This window comes from Danio rerio, chromosome 4, assembly GCF_052040795.2.
Source record: "Danio rerio strain M-AB ecotype USA chromosome 4, GRCz13ab, whole genome shotgun sequence".
Classification (NCBI taxonomy): Eukaryota; Metazoa; Chordata; class Actinopteri; order Cypriniformes; family Danionidae; genus Danio; species Danio rerio.
In genome coordinates, this window is record NC_141024.2 from 45,574,416 (window position 1) to 45,593,871 (window position 19,456).

At 35.8% G+C, this 19,456-nt stretch overlaps 1 protein-coding gene across 2 annotated transcripts; it reads left to right on the forward strand.

Annotated features, from left to right (window-relative positions):
* Positions 1-1,877: 1,877 nt before the first annotated feature.
* LOC148681612 (uncharacterized) lies at positions 1,878-18,731 on the forward strand. 2 transcript variants are annotated; one of them, XM_088650742.1, is made up of 3 exons: positions 1,878-2,024; positions 3,235-3,382; positions 16,737-18,731. In XM_088650742.1, exons 2-3 carry the CDS (start codon positions 3,298-3,300, stop codon positions 17,447-17,449), a joined length of 798 nt encoding a protein of 265 aa, XP_088506868.1. In that variant the 5' UTR covers positions 1,878-2,024; positions 3,235-3,297; the 3' UTR covers positions 17,450-18,731. The 2 variants fall into 2 exon arrangements, with proteins under 2 accessions (XP_088506868.1, XP_088506867.1); XM_088650741.1 differs by lacking the exon at positions 1,878-2,024 and adding an exon at positions 2,608-2,650.
* Positions 18,732-19,456: the final 725 nt, after the last annotated feature.

Genomic DNA, 19,456 nt, shown 5'->3' on the forward strand with positions numbered 1-19,456 from the left:
CTGCTACCCATTACTGGGAAACATGCATACACACTCATTCACACTGCATGCATACCGCATGTCTATGGACTTTGGGGAAACCAGAGCATCCGGAGGAAACTCACACGAACACGGGAAGAACATGCAAACTCCACACAGAAATGCCAACTGACCCAGCTGAGGCTTGAATCAGCGACCTTCTTGCTGTGAGGCGATCGAGCTACCCACTGCACCACTGCACTCACATGTGTAATTATTTGAGGTAAACTGGTATTAGTGAAGAACTATGCTTACAAATGGTTGTTATTTTTAAAACAGGTCAAAAGGCACCATACAGATGTAGCGATCTGGAGAATCAAGCATGTATTGTTATAGACACTATGCTTATTTGTCTTAAGAGATGTTAGGCAGGTCCTGTTCATGTAATATGTTCATGTAATAGTCTATCAAGTTGGTATTGGCATGAACAGCTATACATGTTAACGGGTTTCTTATATGTAAAATGGTCCTATTCAGTTAATGGTCAGGCAGCTATTACTAAAGATGACCGCACACAATGATGATCCATTTATGTAAATGAATATGTTACACAGATATTTAAAATTCATTGTTGCAAACAGGTTAAAGGAGTAAGTGCAGTTGTTTGTTTTATGTCATGTTCACTACTGTAATTACACCATGGGGAAAAAAGAAGTCTGAGAAATGCTGTAGTTGGTGTAGGTGGAGCAGGTTAATCACATTAACAGTTCTGCATTGTGTAGTTATGAAAGTGAACTCTTGTCATTGAATTATTCTGTATAAACTGCCTATACAATAATTTAACTTGAAATGTAATTATTTTCTGATTATAAATATTTAGATGCATCACAGTATGTGATAGCTTTACTGTGTTAAAAGGAAAAGGTTTTGTCACAGGGTATCTTATATACTTTTGTGAATGTCTATGCATATTTGTTTGCACAAACACAAGTAATAAATAGAGGGGAAAACATCTTTAATACATACATCTTTAATACATACCAGGTGAATAAGAGGCAAAAAAAGAAAAAAATTGGCACAGAAACAAGTTACATTTTAATAGTTAAAATCTGAAGACACTTTTGTAAAGAAAAAAATGATCTGTTAAGAGTGTGTTAACTATTACAAAAGTCAGTAATGAGCTGCATGTGCTTTAAGAGAAATAAAGGCCTCTAAGCTCACATAAAAACAAGTTCAGTGATAAATAAATAACTAAAACATTGCTAATAGTTAGCTCATGTCAATGTATTGACTGACCTTTACACAAATAAAACCTCAATCTAAAGTTCAGAAATTGTTTCTTTTAATGAATGATAATATATCACAGTATAATAGTATAAATCTTCTATAACTATTATATAAGTGAATGTAGTTGTGTGTATTGAGAAATCGGTATGAATTAAGTCTTCAATGATCATTTGCATCTTTAAACAAAGACTTCAGCCAAGAGACTCTGAGAAGCTTCTGCAAAAACAACACACAACTCTTGCACTACCTTTTAACCAGGCTTGGGAAAAAAATAATTGAAATGTGTTACATATCACAAGTGTATCAACATTAACTACAAAATGCAGCAGCCAAAATAATAAAAAGCTGTCATCAATAGTACTATAAAACAACAGCAACAAAACAAATGATGATGGCTTAAGTCAACTTATTTTCCCAATACATCATTATTTCTTTGTAAAACTGGTTTGTAAAGCTGCTGAACTCCCCATCCTCTACAGTAATGTGTCTTGAGTCTTCACTGCTCCCCATTGCTCATTTGCATCTTTATACCAGCATTAATGGGGGCCAATTGAGTCTTATCCAATCACATTCCAGATCCAGTAGCTCAGCATGGTTGCATCTATATATTCTGGGTTCCTAAAAGAATCTTCATTGGCTTATTTTGCTATAAGAAAACAACTTTGGAGGACAAACTATAATTTTAGATTCCTACATTGGGATTATTACTAACAACAACATACAAAGAAAAACCCACTGATGCCTTTTCTCATCCCACTTCTTCATTAAAGACTGGAAAGGTGAGTTGCACATTCTGAATTTACACTCAAATAATATCTGAATGCTAACATTGTAAAATGTAAAATCTAAACATGTGTGGATGCATTGTTCAACAGTGTATTAAGTTCTTCAGTCATTTTAAAAAGCTTCTTCACAACTGCTTAGTTTTTTTGTTTGTTTGTTTGTTTGTTTATTTGGTTATAAATATTGTTTTTATTCTGACAAATGGACTGTAGCCCAAATAAGTTTCAACCTATTACATATATAGGTTGGAACCTGGCAGGTAATTTTGGAGAATTTGATGTTTCCCCATTCAAACATACAAAGAGGTGGTAACATCAGTGAATGCAAGTGAATGGGTTAAAGCTATGGATGAAGAAATGCAATCGTTTAAAGAAAATGCAACCTCTTACCAACCTGAAGGCAAAGATCTAGCGGGGGTACATGGGTTTATTCAATGAACATAAATGATGGTCTTACAAGTACAAAACAGAAAGCAGATAAAGTATAAAGTGGAAAACGAGGGAGAAATGTATCAATAAGTCATGATAAAGAATAAATGGGGAAAAAAAGACTTTTATTGTGGCATGGTGGTGTGATGTCATAAGGCTGCGCCGCTCCCACACTGTGATTCAACTGGAGAAAGGTTTGTTTTTAAAGCTTTTACACAGATGTAAACCGACTGATTAAAATTTCAGGTTGTTCGTTTAATGCTAAATGTACCTGCTGTGGACAATATTATTTTAACCGTTTATACAAAGAAGTATTATTTTACTCACAGTAAGGTCTATTGTTTGTATAAGATAGGATAAACTTTATTTGTTCCCAAGAGGAAATTCTTGTCTTGTGCAAATAAGTGCTACAGCGTTGCTGCAAGCAGACAATTAAATAAATAAAACAAAGAAAATAATTAACAACATTTGTTAAAGTTTGAATAAAGCAACAGTAAAGTGTGTAATAAGTGTTTTAATGAAGGTTTAATTCATTAAATAGCATAATGACATTCTATTCGAAGTATACATCACTATATATAAGAAATGGAGTACTAGTCTTAATCGGCTCATTTGTGTCTATTGTTTCTTGCTCAGACTTACCTGATTTCTGTTTGTTAATGACTCTCATATAAGGAAACTGTTGAAGCAAGTGTTGAAGAGAAGTTATTTTGTTTCTGTTCATTGTTTTATTTTTTTTAAACAGGACATTTTTTATTGTGTTGTTCATTTTAAACAGGATAAAGTGTCTAAACACAGAAAAACTCCTGCTGAAGCGACTGATCTCCACACTGTTATAAAGATGGCGTTTATTAAAGAGGAGAGTGAAGATGTGAAGATTGAAGAAACATTCACAGTCAAACAGGACGATCTACAGGAACAAACAGGTTGGTTTTCATTCTCAAACACCAACTCAGTCATTTGATCCTCATTCAGATATATTTTAATAATAATACTAAATTAAATCCATCTTGCAGTCCTGAGTGTGCTGCCTAGTTCTCCTAAATTCACATAAGCACTCATTGAAAAAAAGGAATGAGTTTCATTTGTAACTTGTTCTCATGTCTTTTGTCATTATTTTATGTATTATTAGTCTCCCATTTTCTCTACCTTCTTAAGGTTATTGCTTTTCTTGTTCTCCTACTGTTTGTAAAGCGTCCTTGAGCACTGGCACTATATAAAACAAATAAAAACAATAAATAAAAAGGTTTAACTGAGCTGACAATATTTGACCTACAGTATTCTCATAAAAGATATCTGCTATAACAGTGACAGTGTTGGCTTAGTACTTTCCATTTGCATATGTCACGTTGATCACAATTCCCTTTTTTCATCAACTTCTTTATGGGTTTAAACTTGTTTGTAGTAGTTGTTACTAGTTCTCACAGACAGTATCTACAATTACATCATCATTATTATAATAACTAATTACCAGGACTATTCCCTATTTAATAGCCGCAGGGTCTTAAAATGTCTTAAATTCAAAAACCTAAAAGTTTAGGCCTTAAAAAGTCTTAAATTTACTGAAAGATTGTGTTGTAGGTCTTAAATCTTTTTAAAACAAGTCTTCATTTTCCTTTTTTCATGTTTTGCTACCTAATCTGGCCGAAACCCATACAATCACCAACAATCCATCTCAATAAAACCTTTAACCTTTCATTCAAAAAGGTCATTTTAACTCTGTTTATCATAATGCTTTAATTATTTTCGTGCTTCATTTGTTTAAACGTGCTCTATGTTTTTTCTGCTGTTGACATCGACCTGGACAGATTGTTGTGCATAGATTTAGTTTATTATAGTTTATATAGTTATAATATAGTTTAGTATAGTTATTATAGTTAGTAAAACATTTGTTAATTTGTTTTTTATTTTAAAGAAAGTTTATTTTGGAAAAAAAAAGTGTGGATCCAAGTAGAGCTCTCTTGTTTTTACACAATATTTAAGATCTTTTGCTAAGAAATATGTAAAATATTTTATTGTTATTATTATTATTGATTTATTATTGTATTATTAAATATTTTATATTATATTTTTTGATAGGACAAATAAAAATCTTTTTCATCTGGGGCATTTGAAAAATTCCTTAATCTAAAATTTCATTCATAATGGTCTTAAAAAATGTCTTAAAAAGTCTTAAATTTAACTTGGTGACACCTGTAGAAACCCTGATTTAAAGTATGTCAGAAAATGTGGATGCCCCTAATTTGAAATATGCTGAATGAAATGGACACTAAATTAATTAATTATTATAAAATATTGTATTCTAAACTATATGTTGTTGTTGCGGGACGACGTGAGACAAAACAATAAAATCATAGTGGAACAATAACGTTTAGCATTGTACTGACTACAACTGGCCAACAAACTAGTCTAAAATTACTTTTGTTGCTTAAGAAATGGATTACAGCATGCTGATCATATGCAAACATTTGAGTGTAAAGTTCATCAGAATATTGACCATATCCTTCAAGTACCAGCAGACATTGAAATTGGAATCTTTTTGCTTGAGACTTTTTTTTTAAAGAATACATTTTTAGATCCTAAAAACAGTGTTGTGCTGCTGAGGTGTAGGACAATAACTGTTTTCAAGGTATAACGCAGTTTGAAAAAAGTCAAGGTTTTAAAACCGCCAATATTTTCTGCTGTACCGTTCATCTGTATATGTAAGTTTTTTTTTTTTTACATTTTGTTTTAAGGACAACAGCATCTCCAGCAGAAAAGATATCCAAAGATGCTGTTTCAAACTGTAAAGAAATCTGTGTTTTTGAAACAAAAGAAGACAGCAGAAGTCAAGGATTCAATTGAATGACATGCCTGACATGTTTACTGTTCCAAATTATTTAAAAAGTTTCTCAAAAGAAAATGTTTTGTGTTCAAAGAGGAAAAAGTGTCTGTTTACCCAGACATTTAAAAAATATGAGAAATGCAGTTTTGGTCATTCTAAAACACCTCAACCGTTTAAGTATTAATGTTATTATATTATTAATGACCTCCAGAGTGTCTGGAGCTAGTCAAGAGCGTCTGTTCTCCACATCTCATTGCTTCAAACGCCACCACGTGTTCATTGTGTGTCGGCATTATCCTCTGATGTGAAAGTCTTTTATTAAATAAAGAAAAGATTCATGTAGCTTCTCCTACTGCAGTAAATTCTGTTTTTACTGTTGATATTTCACGCTAGTTAATCAGGAAGTGACGATTTTGTTTTCTTTGATTCATTGGATGGAAACGCTAATTTATTTGAATATTTTTTGTGATATTCCAGTTTTGCAAATAAATTTAATTTGCATTTTTGGATGGAAACATACACAGCAAATTTTAGATAGTAGATTTAACTACCTTGGAGTTAAAATTAACACTCCCTCAGAGTTTATATGGGAACCACTATAAGTGTTAAAAATAACACTTTTGAAAGTGTTAACATTGCCAACACCAAGAGAGTGTTAATTAGCAAACTCTTATTGTGTAAAATATCTGTTACATTTCCGAAAAAATACCAGCAGCTGTGGTTGCCAGAACCTTTTTGTGAAAAACATGGAAGTTTTATATAACTGTATAAATTTACAAAAAATAACCATATTTCATGAACTAATACAATGTTCAGTTTACAAAATCATAGCTTACTGCACAAAAATGTACAGTCTTTAGATGCAATAATGTGTTTATGTGTGATTGCAATTAGCGAACAGATTTTGACTGCATTAGTAACTACACAGTTACCTTTAAACAAAAGAAGATGCAGCATAACATCAAATTTTCTCAGTTCATCTTGGACTTGAACAGAGACGCTATTATCCTCCACAATGGTGACACAAAAACCGTTTTGCTGTTTTTCTTTCTTTTTTTTTCATTTTTAGATTTTACGGAAAAATACCAGCAGCTGTGGTTACCAGTAATCTGCTGTTTTTCACATTCATAAATTCAGTTTACAGAATATTTCTGTTAAAAGCACATTCAACAGTCTGTATTTTTTATCGATCTCACACTGCAAATTTTAGATTTGGTAGATTTAGCAACCTTAGAGTTAAAATTAACACTCCCTCAGTGTTTATATGGGAACCACTATAAGTGTTAAAATAACATTTTTGAAAGTGTTAAAATTTTTAACACCCAGAGTGTTAATTAGCAAACTCTTATTGTGTAAAATATCTGTTAAATGTATGTCAAAATACTGGCAGCAGTGGTTGCCAGTAATCTGCTGTTTTCAACATTTTACATTTGTAAATTCAGTTTCCAGAATATTTCTGTTAAAAATACATCCCATAGTCTGTATTTTTCATTCGAACACACGTAAGCCTTAAATTCCAGAGCAAAATCCTCACTAGTGTCCTCACTACAGAGGGCTGAACACTCAGACAGTGATGAAGTTAATGAGACAATTAAGTGTCTAATTAAAGGAGGATTGAGAATTATTGATGAACAACTGTTAACAAGCAGAATCACTGAAGGACAGAAAAACACAAGCTAAAACCAAAGATGAAATCAACTGAGAAAAAAAAAACTCTAAATAAAATAATAATCAATAAAAATAAAACAAATTGCACAATAAAAAATGTTATTTTTCAACATCTTTAAAAAAAACTCATCAAATTAAACAACTTATCATGGAGCTTCACCTATTACTGACCTTTGACTTGATTTCTGTCATGTGAACAAAAGCTCTTAATGAAATTTCTGTTGTTCATTTGAAGTCACCATGATGGAGGACAGAGTCTGCTTTAGCCAGGCTCTTCAACTGCTTGCCTTAAATGTCTTAAATCTTGGCTGCTTTAGTTAGTGTTAATCACACTACTTAAACATGTAGCATGAAAAGCCAAAAGAAAATTAAAGTGTCAGATATGATAACACGGCCATACATTCAAGCTTGTTTTTAAATTCAGTATCATAGTTATGTGTGAGAAATAAATAATATACATAAATGAAACCACTGAAACTCCAGTAATATAAAATAAAACCAATATTTACAATGAGAATGTTTGATCTATGGCAGAACTTAAAAACACACAGACATCAACAATTAGTCTTTGAATCTCAATAATGGTGACAAACAAAAAAATAAAAATCAAGTAAAAAAAACACTCTACTGAAATATCACCTCCCAAAAACAACACAAAATACAGGAAAAGAAAGAGATTGTAAGAACATAAAGCTGCATAATTTATTCATGCTGCAATGCATGCTGGGAGCTTTTTACTATGCAGGCACCCAGCATGCATTGCGGCATGAACTATGCAGCTTTTTTTTTTTAGCAACCACGGTTGAGGTTCATATCCTGATTCTTGATGCCAGTGTGTCATAATGAACAGCTGGAGCTTGAATGTTTAGTGCATGACAGTCTAATTATTAATTGCATCCTAATTATTTGTTGAACTTTCTATGAAGAGCAGCAAACTGCCAGTAGTATTGTCCCGTGCAGTTTAAATACAACTATATTTGAATATCTTTATGAATCAACTTAATAAACACCTGAAATTGAATCTATAACAATTAAGCATAAACAGTATAGTTTCTCTTGATCTTTCTTGCTATAGCTAATGGGTTTTAGAAACACAGCTTTAGCAGTCAGAGAAACATTTGGATATAAGAGTAAAGCTTCAAGAGCTCAAATAAGCAGCCTCTGATCTCTATGATGGTGAGGTCAAATGAAATATTTTTAATAAAAAAAATATAAACCTCTGTTCATTGTCAAATATTCTTACAGAAATGAAGTCAAACTGTAATCAGTGAAGCTGCTTATGCTATTATTTAATGGAGTTGTTTAATCCTCTGTTTTAATTCAGTTGGTTTGGTGTGAGGCTGTAGTTTTATTGTCTGTTTTATTGTCTGTAGTTTTATTTCTTCCTTCAATTTCTTATTCCTTCAGTGATTGTGCTTGTTAACAGCAGGTGTTCAACAGCAGCTGTCTGAATTCACTTATTTGTGGTCATTCCCTCTGTCTAGTGGACTAAACTAATTGACTAATTTAAGGGCCAGGTGAATGAGGGTGTCGCGAGATTTCAGACACTCTGATTAGTTTCTCTAATACAAGGGTTTTCTTCAAAGGTAGATACATGTTACTCTGTGTGACAAGGAGGCAAATCAGCTTCTAACGCCGAGAGGGTTATTTTGCCTTTATCTAACTCTAGAATTTTAACACTTTACTCTGAATGACCACAACACTTGAAATTTAACACCAATGAATTTGCTGTGTAGCTATTGCCTACATTTCAGTCACTCAAAGAACAAAGTCACGTATGAGAATGGCTTGTCCTTCTTTAATGAATAAATAGCTTAAATTCACAGACCTTCAACAGGAACATGTACTATAACTAGATTAATGGGATTATTACTTGTTCAAAAAACTATTTAGTACTGCTTACATTCTTATTATTCAAATATTTTTATTGATTTTTTAAAAGTCTACGATTTTTCCACAACAAACAAATTAAACAACAAATTAACATGGTACATTGCTACAGACATACTCATACCCCATAAAGAAAAAGGGAAAAATAAAAATAGGTAAAACAAATCAGGAAATTAGGGATAAACTCTCACTTAGGATATAATAACCCCTGAGCGTTCAGTGTAGGATAGGAATGGCTGCCAAACCTCATAAAACTTTTTTTGTAGAGCCTCGGATGGTGTACTTAAGGTGCTCGAGTTAAAGATGTGATAACACTTCTAATATCCAATGATTGCGGGATGGCAGGTTTCTTCTTTTTCCACCTGAGAAGAATCAGGTGTCTGGTCAGTAAAGAAGAAAAGGCAATGATTTCGACGTGATTAGCTGACAGGTATATTTCTTTTGCCACTGTACCAAAAATTGAGATCAAAGGATTAGGATCCATATCTTTATTACATTTAGATGAAAATTATCTAAAAATATTGGTCAAAAATGATGTAATCTAGGGCATCCCCAGAACATATGACTTTGATCTGCTGGCTCCAAACCACATCTGGGGCAAGATGAATCTGACCCTGAATACATTTTTGCCAGCTTGCGCCTAGATAGGTGAAGCCTATGAAGCACCTTAAACTGAAGAAGACCATGTCTAATAAGTGGAGGCAGTTCTTTGGATCACTTCATATAACATGGACATTACACCTTTTTGATATGGGTTCATGTTTACCAATTCATCTATACAGCATGCTTTTGGTTGGTTCAGTGAAGGAGAGAAGTTTTTTTAACGAAACCAAAGACCTGAAGGTACCTAAAAAATTAGAGTGTGGAATCTCAATGTCTGTTCTTAACTGTTGAAATGAGATAAATATGGCATCTTTTAACAGGTTCTTATCACAGTTAACTCCCTTCCTAGATCATCATTGGAACGCTGAATCTATAAGAGAGGGGGGGAACAATGGATTTAACAAAATTGGAGCAGAAATTTGGCATTGGCAATCCACTCTCTTCCTTCTTTTTTCCAAGAGTTCCTTTCTTATGCAAAGAATTTTCTTATCCTAGAGAAATGTAAAAATACAATTACCATATTTTCTGGACTATAGAGCGCACCTGTATATAAGCCACATGCGCGCTATTTAAAAAAAAAAAGAAAAAAGTTATACAAACCGCACCGGGCTATAAGCCGCAGATATCTATGTTGAAAAATTTGAAATTTACTGCATGTACAGAACGATTTTGTACTGAAACTGTACATGTATGTATGTACCTGAACAGATTCTTTCTGAACATTGCCTTTTAACACGGCAGCAACTTTGCTGATAAAAACAGAACATAAAAAAACGGTATTTATTCACCTTTATTTCTCTTGTGTTTGAAACCACAAGTCACTTTAATCATCTTTGCTGAAACCCATGAATTCATCTTCTTCAGTGTCGGAGTTGAACAGCCTCAGAAGCGCTTCGTCACATTTGTCTCCATCAGTCTCAATCTCTGTGTTGCTTTCATCCTCTAGTAAATTTAGCTCTGAAAGTGCACCGCTCTCTTCGCGTAGCAGTCCAGCCTTTCGGATCCCAATGGTAATGGTGGATTCTTTGACAGCACTCCACGCTGTTTGGATCCACTGACAGACATCAGAAAAGGATGCTTTTTGCATGCGGCCAGTTTTTGTGAAAGACTTTTTACCACTTGTCATCCAAGTCTCGCACTCAACCCAGAGTGCACCTTTTAAATGCCCAATTCACACTGATGTCAAGTGGCTGCAAATACGTTGTTGTACCTCCAGGAATCACAGCTGTAATGGAGTTTGTTTTCTTGATCGCTGCTTTCACAGAATCTGTGATGTGGGTCCTCATGCTATCCAAAACAAGCAGCGTTTTTTTCCGGTGAAAAAATCGGCTTACCGTAGCACATCATTAACCATTCCTTCATTAGGCCTTCCACCATCCAACCTTTGACGTTAACTTTGACCACTATTCCTTTCGGGAGTTGTTCTTTGGGGCGTAGTTATGAGCTTAAAAATCACCATTGGTGGAATTTTTTGTCCGGATGCCGTGCATGTCAGAACGCAGGTAAAGTGCGTTCTCTAATGGCCAGTTGTTTTCAACAACACGGATGATGCACCTGTCTTGGTAACAGTCCTGGTCAGAGGCAGATCAAACATCAAAGGTACTTCATCCATATTATTGATGTTGTCTGGTCCGGAAGTTCTCTTGTATCTTTGTTTCAACGAATTTATGGAAGTTTTCAACTTTTTCCTGATAGTCAGGAGGGAGTTGCTAACAGAGTGGTCCGTGCTCTATTGGACAGGTTTTTACGTCTCATAAATCTGAAACACCATGACGGCCCAGCTTTGAAACCTTCAATGTTCATTTTGAAGCCGATTGTTTTGGCTTTCAGTCTGATCTGTACAGTGAACACACCTCGGCCATATGCTCTCTGTGTGTTCACCAAGTCTTCCAGGACATTTTCAAGTTCAGGCCAACTGCTTTTATGTCTTCTGAAAGCTTTTCTTGACTTTTGGCATTGCATGAGCTCTTCCCGCTGCCGCCTCCAACGCCTCACCATAGATTCGTTGATGCTAAGCTTGCGTGCAGCAGCGCAGTTTCCTTCCTGGGTAGCAAGCCCGATGGCCTTCAACTTAACTTGCATCATATGAACTTCTTTGTGTGGTTTCCATGATGAAGGGGCAAGGATTTGAATATAGTTTCCAGTTAGTAATTTGTCATGCGTGTTCTATCTGCTAAAGAAAAAGTAGCGCAGTCTATTTTTCTTTGCATTGATTTTTCGTCTATCTTATTTTTTATTCTACCAGTAATTCCGATCAGAGCGTCCCTAGCGGTGGAAGAAAAATCCACAAAATAGCAGCTTCTTTATATAAGCCTCATGGTCAAAACCTAGGGAAAAAGTAGAATCTTATAGTCCAGAAAATATGTTAATCAACTTCTTGAAAAATGACTTGACAAAAAAAAAAAAAAAACAGGCACAGTCTAAAAATAGAAACAGAAATTTTGGTAGTATTGCCACTTTAATGGAATTGATCTTCCCATCCAAAGATAAAGTAAGGATTGACCACCATGCCATGTCTCATTTGGCTTTGTCTAATGTTGTTTTAAAATTATTATTGAACAAATCCTTATATTTGCGTGTCACACTCACACCCAGATATACAAATTTATCAGGACTTGCTAAAAATGGAAAGGATTGGAAGGACATTTGCTGTGCTCTATCATTGATAGGGAAAAGGAGACACTTTGCTAGATTGACTATGTATCCAGAAACATTTGCCAGTTCTGAAATTATTGTAAGAGCTTTTGAAATACATGTATCTGGATTTGACATAAAAAGAAGATCATCAGCATATAGCAGGAACTTATGTTCTTGTCCCTCTCTGAAAACTCTTTGCAAGCTATCTGAGTTCTTTACGATTGCAAGAGGTTAAAGGGCAATGTCAAAAAGCAGAGGGGACAGAGGGTAGCCCTGTCTCGTTCCCCTAGAGCAGGCATGTCCAAACTCAGTCATGGAGGTCCGGTGTCCTGCAAAGTTTAGTTCCGACGGCAATCAGACACATCTTGGCTTGACAAACAAGCTCTTACTAGGTTTTCTAGAAACACCCCGGGATCTTATAATCACAGCAGATTAAGTTGATCGGACGATAAGATTCACATTTAAATAAATCATTTTACCTTTTAAGAAGTACTGTTAGAGCAGCCGATGTCATAAAGAGGATGAGTGATTCCGAGACAAGAGCTTCAGCAAATACCTTGCACAACAGGGGTGTAAGCGTGACAGTAAACTTCTTATAAAACTCAGCTGGGAAGCCACCAGGGCCAGATTGAGTTTTCAATTTTCTTGTGTTCATTTTTTGGATTGCATTTTCAATTTCAGAAGGTGTTATTTTCCTTCTGATGCCAACTGATCTGAATCACAGATGGTAATTCCAAAAAATTAAAGTAAAAACCCTCATTACTTTCAATTTTGTTTACCTCAGAGCTGCAACTATAAAACCAACTGCTGAGGATCATTTCAGTTGGTAACACAATAACCTGCCAGCTCGTTCATAACGCCTTTTCACTTGTCAAGGAGTCATATTCTACTTGCAGAAGAAGTCTTTTTCTTTATGGAGTTATTCAGAAGGTGATGTTGGGTGTAGCTGATCCATTGTATTTTATTCATAATCTCTGTAAGCCGTTTTGACATTGTTTTATTTGCACTACGTTGATCTGAAATAATCTGTCCTCTTATATATGCTTTCAGAGTATCCAATAGGATGCTTTAACTTATCTCTGGGGATTTGTTTGTCTCAAAGTAGAAATCTATTTGAGCATCAATAAATTTTACAAAATCGTCATCTGCCAATCGTCTTGAGTTAAACCGCCATGTACATTGGGGGATTACATTGCCTGGAAAACATAGTTTTAGTGAGACTGGACAATGGTCCAAAATAACAATACCACCATACTCTACTTCTGACATTAAAGGGTCACGAAACAACAAAACTAATTTTTTGAGTTGTTGACAGTCGTATATGTGTCCCACACTGCTAAAAACACTATTAGGACACACATATTTCACTAAAAAGTGAAAATTGGTTGTTTTTGCGTTATTTTGAGCAAATTCGTACTTCCGGTTTAAAATGAATTTTTTAAGCTGCGTCACAGCCATGAGATCTTAGCATGTATTCCAGCATGCAGACTGAACATCTACCTGGAAGTACCTTATGATGTCTCTGAGTAAAATTCATTAATGTGCATGATATCTTCGAAGACTGTTTGTACCTGTACAGTGTTCAGACGGCAGAGAGACGCCACGTTGTGTTGCCAAGTGGGAGAACAAGAAATATTTGGAGATTCGGGTCGTCAGTGTTGCGTTTTATACTTTGCTGCAGTGAAGGTTTTGTTTTTATTTTCCCTCTATGATAGCGTAGCTGGACTCGCGTGTGGATTATGCTGCACGCGACGCGTGACAGAAATGTATGTCTAAGGAACATTTTTTACCCGAGAGCTTTTCTCATCTGAAACTGGTGAAATCCTGCTCGTCTCCTTTAATAAAAGACAGAGCTCCAGTATGTGTTGATTGTCCTGTCTCTACAGATTTGTTAAGTGAGCGACCAGTGGTTTTTGTTTGTTTATTCAGAGGCAATGTTAGTTCGTCAGCAGTACTCTTTCAGTGTTTAAAGACAGACCTTAGTCAAATGGTTGATAAAGTTAATAAAGTTTACCGTACGATAATATCTATACAATATTATGGACTGAAAAATCCACTGTAAACATGATAGCACCACAATAAAACTTACACCCGCATTTTGTGACTATAATAACATACATGGCTTTCTGACGCTTCCTACCAAGTGCATCTAAGTTAGAGAAATGTGGAGGTTTTTTTTGTTTGCAACAAACATTGCATGAAAGATACACGCTTCCAGCAATTCCTCAAATCAAATATCTCGTTTGTCACCGGACACGAATGAAATTCCTGAATGAAAGAGCCAAACTGCAATTAAAATCCACCATTTAATAATTTGGCAAATAATTCGATTACTGATGTCCATGTAAACACAGTCACTGACTTTCTCCTCTGCATCTGTGTGTTTGTTTTGCCTCTGTGAAAATCAGCACGTGCCCGAAACTGACACTCCCTTTTTTATGCTAATTTTTACTGACCTTCCCCTCCTCTGACTCTCCCCCTACACGCACAGGCTATCCTGATTAGCTATGAGTTTTGATTGATTTATTTAGGTGTATTTATGTGAGAGTGAAGTCTGACAACAATAAATATTCTCATCAGGAATAAAACCACCTGTTTTTATACCTGTGCTGACTCTGCCGAGCTGTAGCTATAAAGTTAGGTCTGCTTCTGTTATTTTATACTGGGAAGGCTACCTCATTTATTTAATTATAACAATAATTTGCTAAAAGTTCCTATGCAATGTTTTTATGGGTTGCTGAGAATACATTTCTGGTGGTCAATACATTGCATGTCAGTTTCGAAAATAAAAGTAGATGCTGGAAAAAGTGCCTAAAAGTCTTTGATTTTCATTAGATTGTGTCTGTATGAACCCTGTATGAAATCAGTGTAAAATGTTTAATCTTGAGGTGATGGTAAATTTAGTGATGTTCAATTGTCAGCTCCCTTTGTCGTCAGGTTGTGTGATGTATGTTGCTGAACTGTATTCAAATGTTATAAATATATAAAAAAAAAAACACATTTCGAAATTTAACTGCAGTATGTCAATTTAGTTTATTTGTGTGTGCTGTGCTCATAGACTTTAGAAAGCGCTCATTTGTTTGATTCCTCTTCGAGAAGCTAAGCAAGCCTCTAAAATTTAAGGTCCTTGTACCCTCTCTGAGTCACTGGGGCCCTAGCTGCAATAAACCGGCTTTGGGGGGGCCCGGCTTGCAAAAGGTTGAGAACCCTTGCTTTATGCAGATGCTGACAGGCATGTCTCATGTCTGCAAGGCAAAAATTCAGCTGTTTGTTCAGCTATTTCCCAATAACCTTTTTTTCTGGTGTGTTTACCAGTCAGGCATAGAATATACAAGTATTCCCTGTCTGCTTTACACATTTTAGAAAAACATTTTGTTGTAATTGTGAATATATAGGAATAAAAATAGGCCATTTACAGCTTTCAAATCTGTGTCTGATCAATATGACCAAAATGACTTTTATGATCAATTATGTAAGAAACTCTGAAAACTGGACTGACAGTTTAAATTTACTTTAACTTCTATGTTAGGTGGCTTTGACACAATTTACATTGTAAAAGCACTAGATAAATAAGGATGACTTAAAGGGCACCTATGGTAAAAAATCTACTTTTCAAGCTGTTTGGACAGATCTGTGTGTTGGTATAGTGTATCGACCGTCATACTGGGGTGATATGAACACACCCAGTCCTTTTTTTTCAATTTAACTACAAAAAAAGGGTCTGCCAATTAGAGCTGTTTTCAAATCGATCGCACCATTACGTAGGTGTGCGATTCCCCCCGCCCACCAAATTGATTGACAGCTGCGCGCATTAACATGTTCCGGTAGTCGCGTGTATATGTCAACAAGACCAGGCAGACATAAGCAGAGCAACCGGGAATAAAAGGTCTGTTCTGTTCGCTAGGATCAGCAATCATCATCAAATGTGATTAAGAGTAAGTTTCACATGTTTAAAGTGTTTTAAAACAGAGTATGTGTGTAATTAATTACAGCGTTTTACTTCAGCTTTACTTCATCAGCACAGCCGCGTGTCAGAACAATTATAAAAGAAGACGCTTCAATCCCGGTTTGTGGAAGTTAAATCAGGTTTACTTTGTACATTAGCTTAAAAGATATCCACACAGTACTTGAGGTTAGCCTTAACTAAGCTAAGTGCGCTCTGTCTGTCTGCCTGCCTGCCTGCGTGTGTATCTGTGTGTGTGTGTGTGTGTGTGTGTGTGTGTGTGTGCGCGCGCGTGTGTGCGCGCACGCGTTAACTTTTTGTAACGATATTGTGTGTGACTCATCAAGGCAACTTCCCTATACTGATTAGTAAAGATTAGTTCTTACTGTAGTTTCTCACAAACGCTATGTGAGACCTTCTTCCTTTAAGTCTGTCTGTTGTCTGACGCAGCTGAGGGAGGAGGCATGTAGAAACAGTGGGCAGGCAGAACTTGGCTTAAAGGCACAGTACGACAAAACCACCCCCTGCTGGAAATCAGTATAAAACAGCATCTTGTAAAAGGTATAATGAAAAATCTGATGGGTATGTTGATCTGAAACTTTATATACAAATTCTAGAGACGCAAAAGACTTATATTAAATCTGAAAAAAGGGGTAACCTTGGTGCCCTTTAAGACTTAATGAAAACTAATGTTTTATTTTTTTTATTATTTTAGAAATAATTGAAGAGAACGAGGGGAGTATAGAGGAGGAACATCATGTCAAAATTGAGGAAAAAACTTTTTTACAGACTGATGGTATTTTGAAAAGGAGAGACAAGAATCGTTTCACCTGCACTCAGTGTGGAAAGAGTTTTGGAAGAAAAGACATTCTTAAGATTCACATGATGATCCACACTGGAGAGAAACCATTCACATGCACCCAGTGTGGGAAGAGTTTCAGCTTATTGTGGTCCCGTAATCTACACATGAGGATCCACTCTGGAGAGAAACCATTCACATGCACCCAGTGTGGGAAGAGTTTCAGCTTATCGTGGTCCCGTAATCTACACATGAGGATCCACTCTGGAGAGAAACCATTCACATGCACTCAGTGTTGGAAGAGTTTCAGCAGCTCATCACACTTTAATTACCACATGAGGGTCCACACTGGAGAGAAACCATTCACATGCACTCAGTGTGGGAAGAGTTTCAGCTGCTCATCATCCCTTTATAAACACATGAGGATCCACACTGGAGAGAAACCATTCACATGCACTCAGTGTGGGAAGAGTTTCAGCCAATCATCACACCTTAATCACCACATGAGGATCCACACTGGAGAGAAACCATTCACATGCACTCAGTGTGGGAAGAGTTTCAGCCGCTCATCATACCTTAATCAACACATGAGGATCCACACTGGAAAGAAACCATTCACATGCACTTAAGCCGCAGTCATACTGGACTTTTCTACCCATACACTTCCTTGCGTGTATTCCAGCATGTAGACCGTCTGTCTGTACCTGGGAGTATTTCATGTTGTCTCTGAGTGTACTGCATTCATTCATGAGAAAGACTTTTTTCAAACCAATCAGTGCGCTCTATTGTGTATTTGGGGCAACTTCATTAATATGTATGATAGCTTTAAAGACTGTTTTACCTGATAGAGTGTTCAGACGGCAGAGAGACGACTAGTTGGGTTGCCAAAACAAGTGGGAGAAAAGGAATTGTTTAAAGTCAGTACGTTAATATCAATACAATATTATGGACTGAAGGATCTGCTGTAAATGCTGCTCTCTTGAGTGTAAACATGTAAACGCGTTTTTTGACAGGATAGTCTACACAAGCACATGGCTTTCTGACATACTGAGTGCATCTCAGTTACCGAGAAATCCAGTTTTTTTTTTTCTCTTATACAATGTGCAGTATCAAACATTCCACTGTCATTAAACAGTCAGTTACTGATGTCCATGTAAACAGTCACTGTCTTTCTCCCTGCGTCTGTGTGTTTGTTGTGCCTCTGTGAAAATTTTGTTGAAATGTGTTGCGCTCCTTGCGTTTACTGTAAACACAATGATGGCAACTGAGAGAAGAACAGTTTTTATAAACATCTGGCAAACAGCATCTCTGCTGCTTAAAATATTTTTGCAAGTGATTGTACAGGTGCGGATACATCTGTACTCTACTCTTCAGTGTATTCATGTAGCTAGTGTTGTTTTCGATGATGTTCTTTGACTCCCTAAATGAGAAACAAATCATCTATTTATTAGTAAAGTTTCTTTACTTTTAGATTCAAAATTCTTTCTAGTTTACTACATTTACTGTTTTGAGTAGAATACAAACTTGATGAATATTTGATGATTTTGGCAGAGCGACAAGTATTTAGTTTTACAATAATAATACACTGTGATGATCCCAAGACTCCAGATTGGAATATGTGATAAATCCTGATTGGATGCCTGCATTACTCATCAATGGGTATATAAAAGTTGTTGTGCTAGCTACCCCTGGACGCTGTGGCTACTCAGGAGTCCACATGTCAAGACCTGCCATCTCATTGACTCTTTAACTTTATGGTTTTGTTTTGCATTACTTATATTATGTAGTTAAAGTGTTGTTGTGATTATATCCTAAGTTCTTTATTTTCATTATTATGCCTAGACATTTGTTGGTTGCTTTGATTGATTGTTCTGAGTTACATTTCATAATAAATCATTTGCATTCAGGCTATTTTGTTGTCTCATCTCACTTTTATGGTGCAACTCAAACAAGCAGGTCATAACATTTTGCAAAATGTGTCCGGTTGTTACCGAGATTTTGTCCTTTTAGTCATAACCATAGATGTGAGTAGGAACCTAGATTAAGTGGTAAAATTAGAACAATGCCTTTCATCTCAGCTACTTCACCACAACAGACAATCACATCAAATGCAATACTGCTACTGCTGCACTGATCCATCTTTTAATCTCACATTCCATTTTTCATGAAGGAAAAAAAAAAAAACGCAGATACTTGTACTCCATTTGGGGTAAAGACTCTCCAAACTGGAGATGGCCACCTTTTTACCAGCCAAGCACCATGGTTTCTGACTTAGAGGTGCTGTTTATTTCCCTGCCATGTCACACTCAGCAGCAAACCGTCCCACTGCATGCTGAAGGTCCATGTCCTATGAAGCCAAAAAAGCAACTTTATCTGCCAATGGCAGAGACAGTCCTAGCCTGCACCTAAAATTATGGCAGTAAAATTATTATATTTTTTTGAGGTCAGCCTAAAAAAACACATTCACTAAACAAAATGAATAAATAGATGGATGGATAGACAATGTAAGTAAGTAAGGGAAGTAGGATGGCTTGTTCAACCATATAAGGAGAAGCACTTTAGCAACGAGACTAGCAGCGTGTAAGTACATTTAGACTTGATTTCAGTTGTTTGTGTATAGTGCTAGAAAGATTACT

What these genes read in the sequence shown, in the direction of transcription:
- LOC148681612 (XM_088650742.1), top strand. Translation starts at nt 3,298, where the DNA reads ATGGCGTTTATTAAAGAGGAGAGTGAAGATGTGAAGATTGAAGAAACA. An exon ending in CGATCTACAGGAACAAACAG is followed by an intron (nt 3,383 to 16,736) that starts GTTGGTTTTCAT and finishes TTATTATTTTAG; the next exon opens with AAATAATTGAAGAGAACGAG.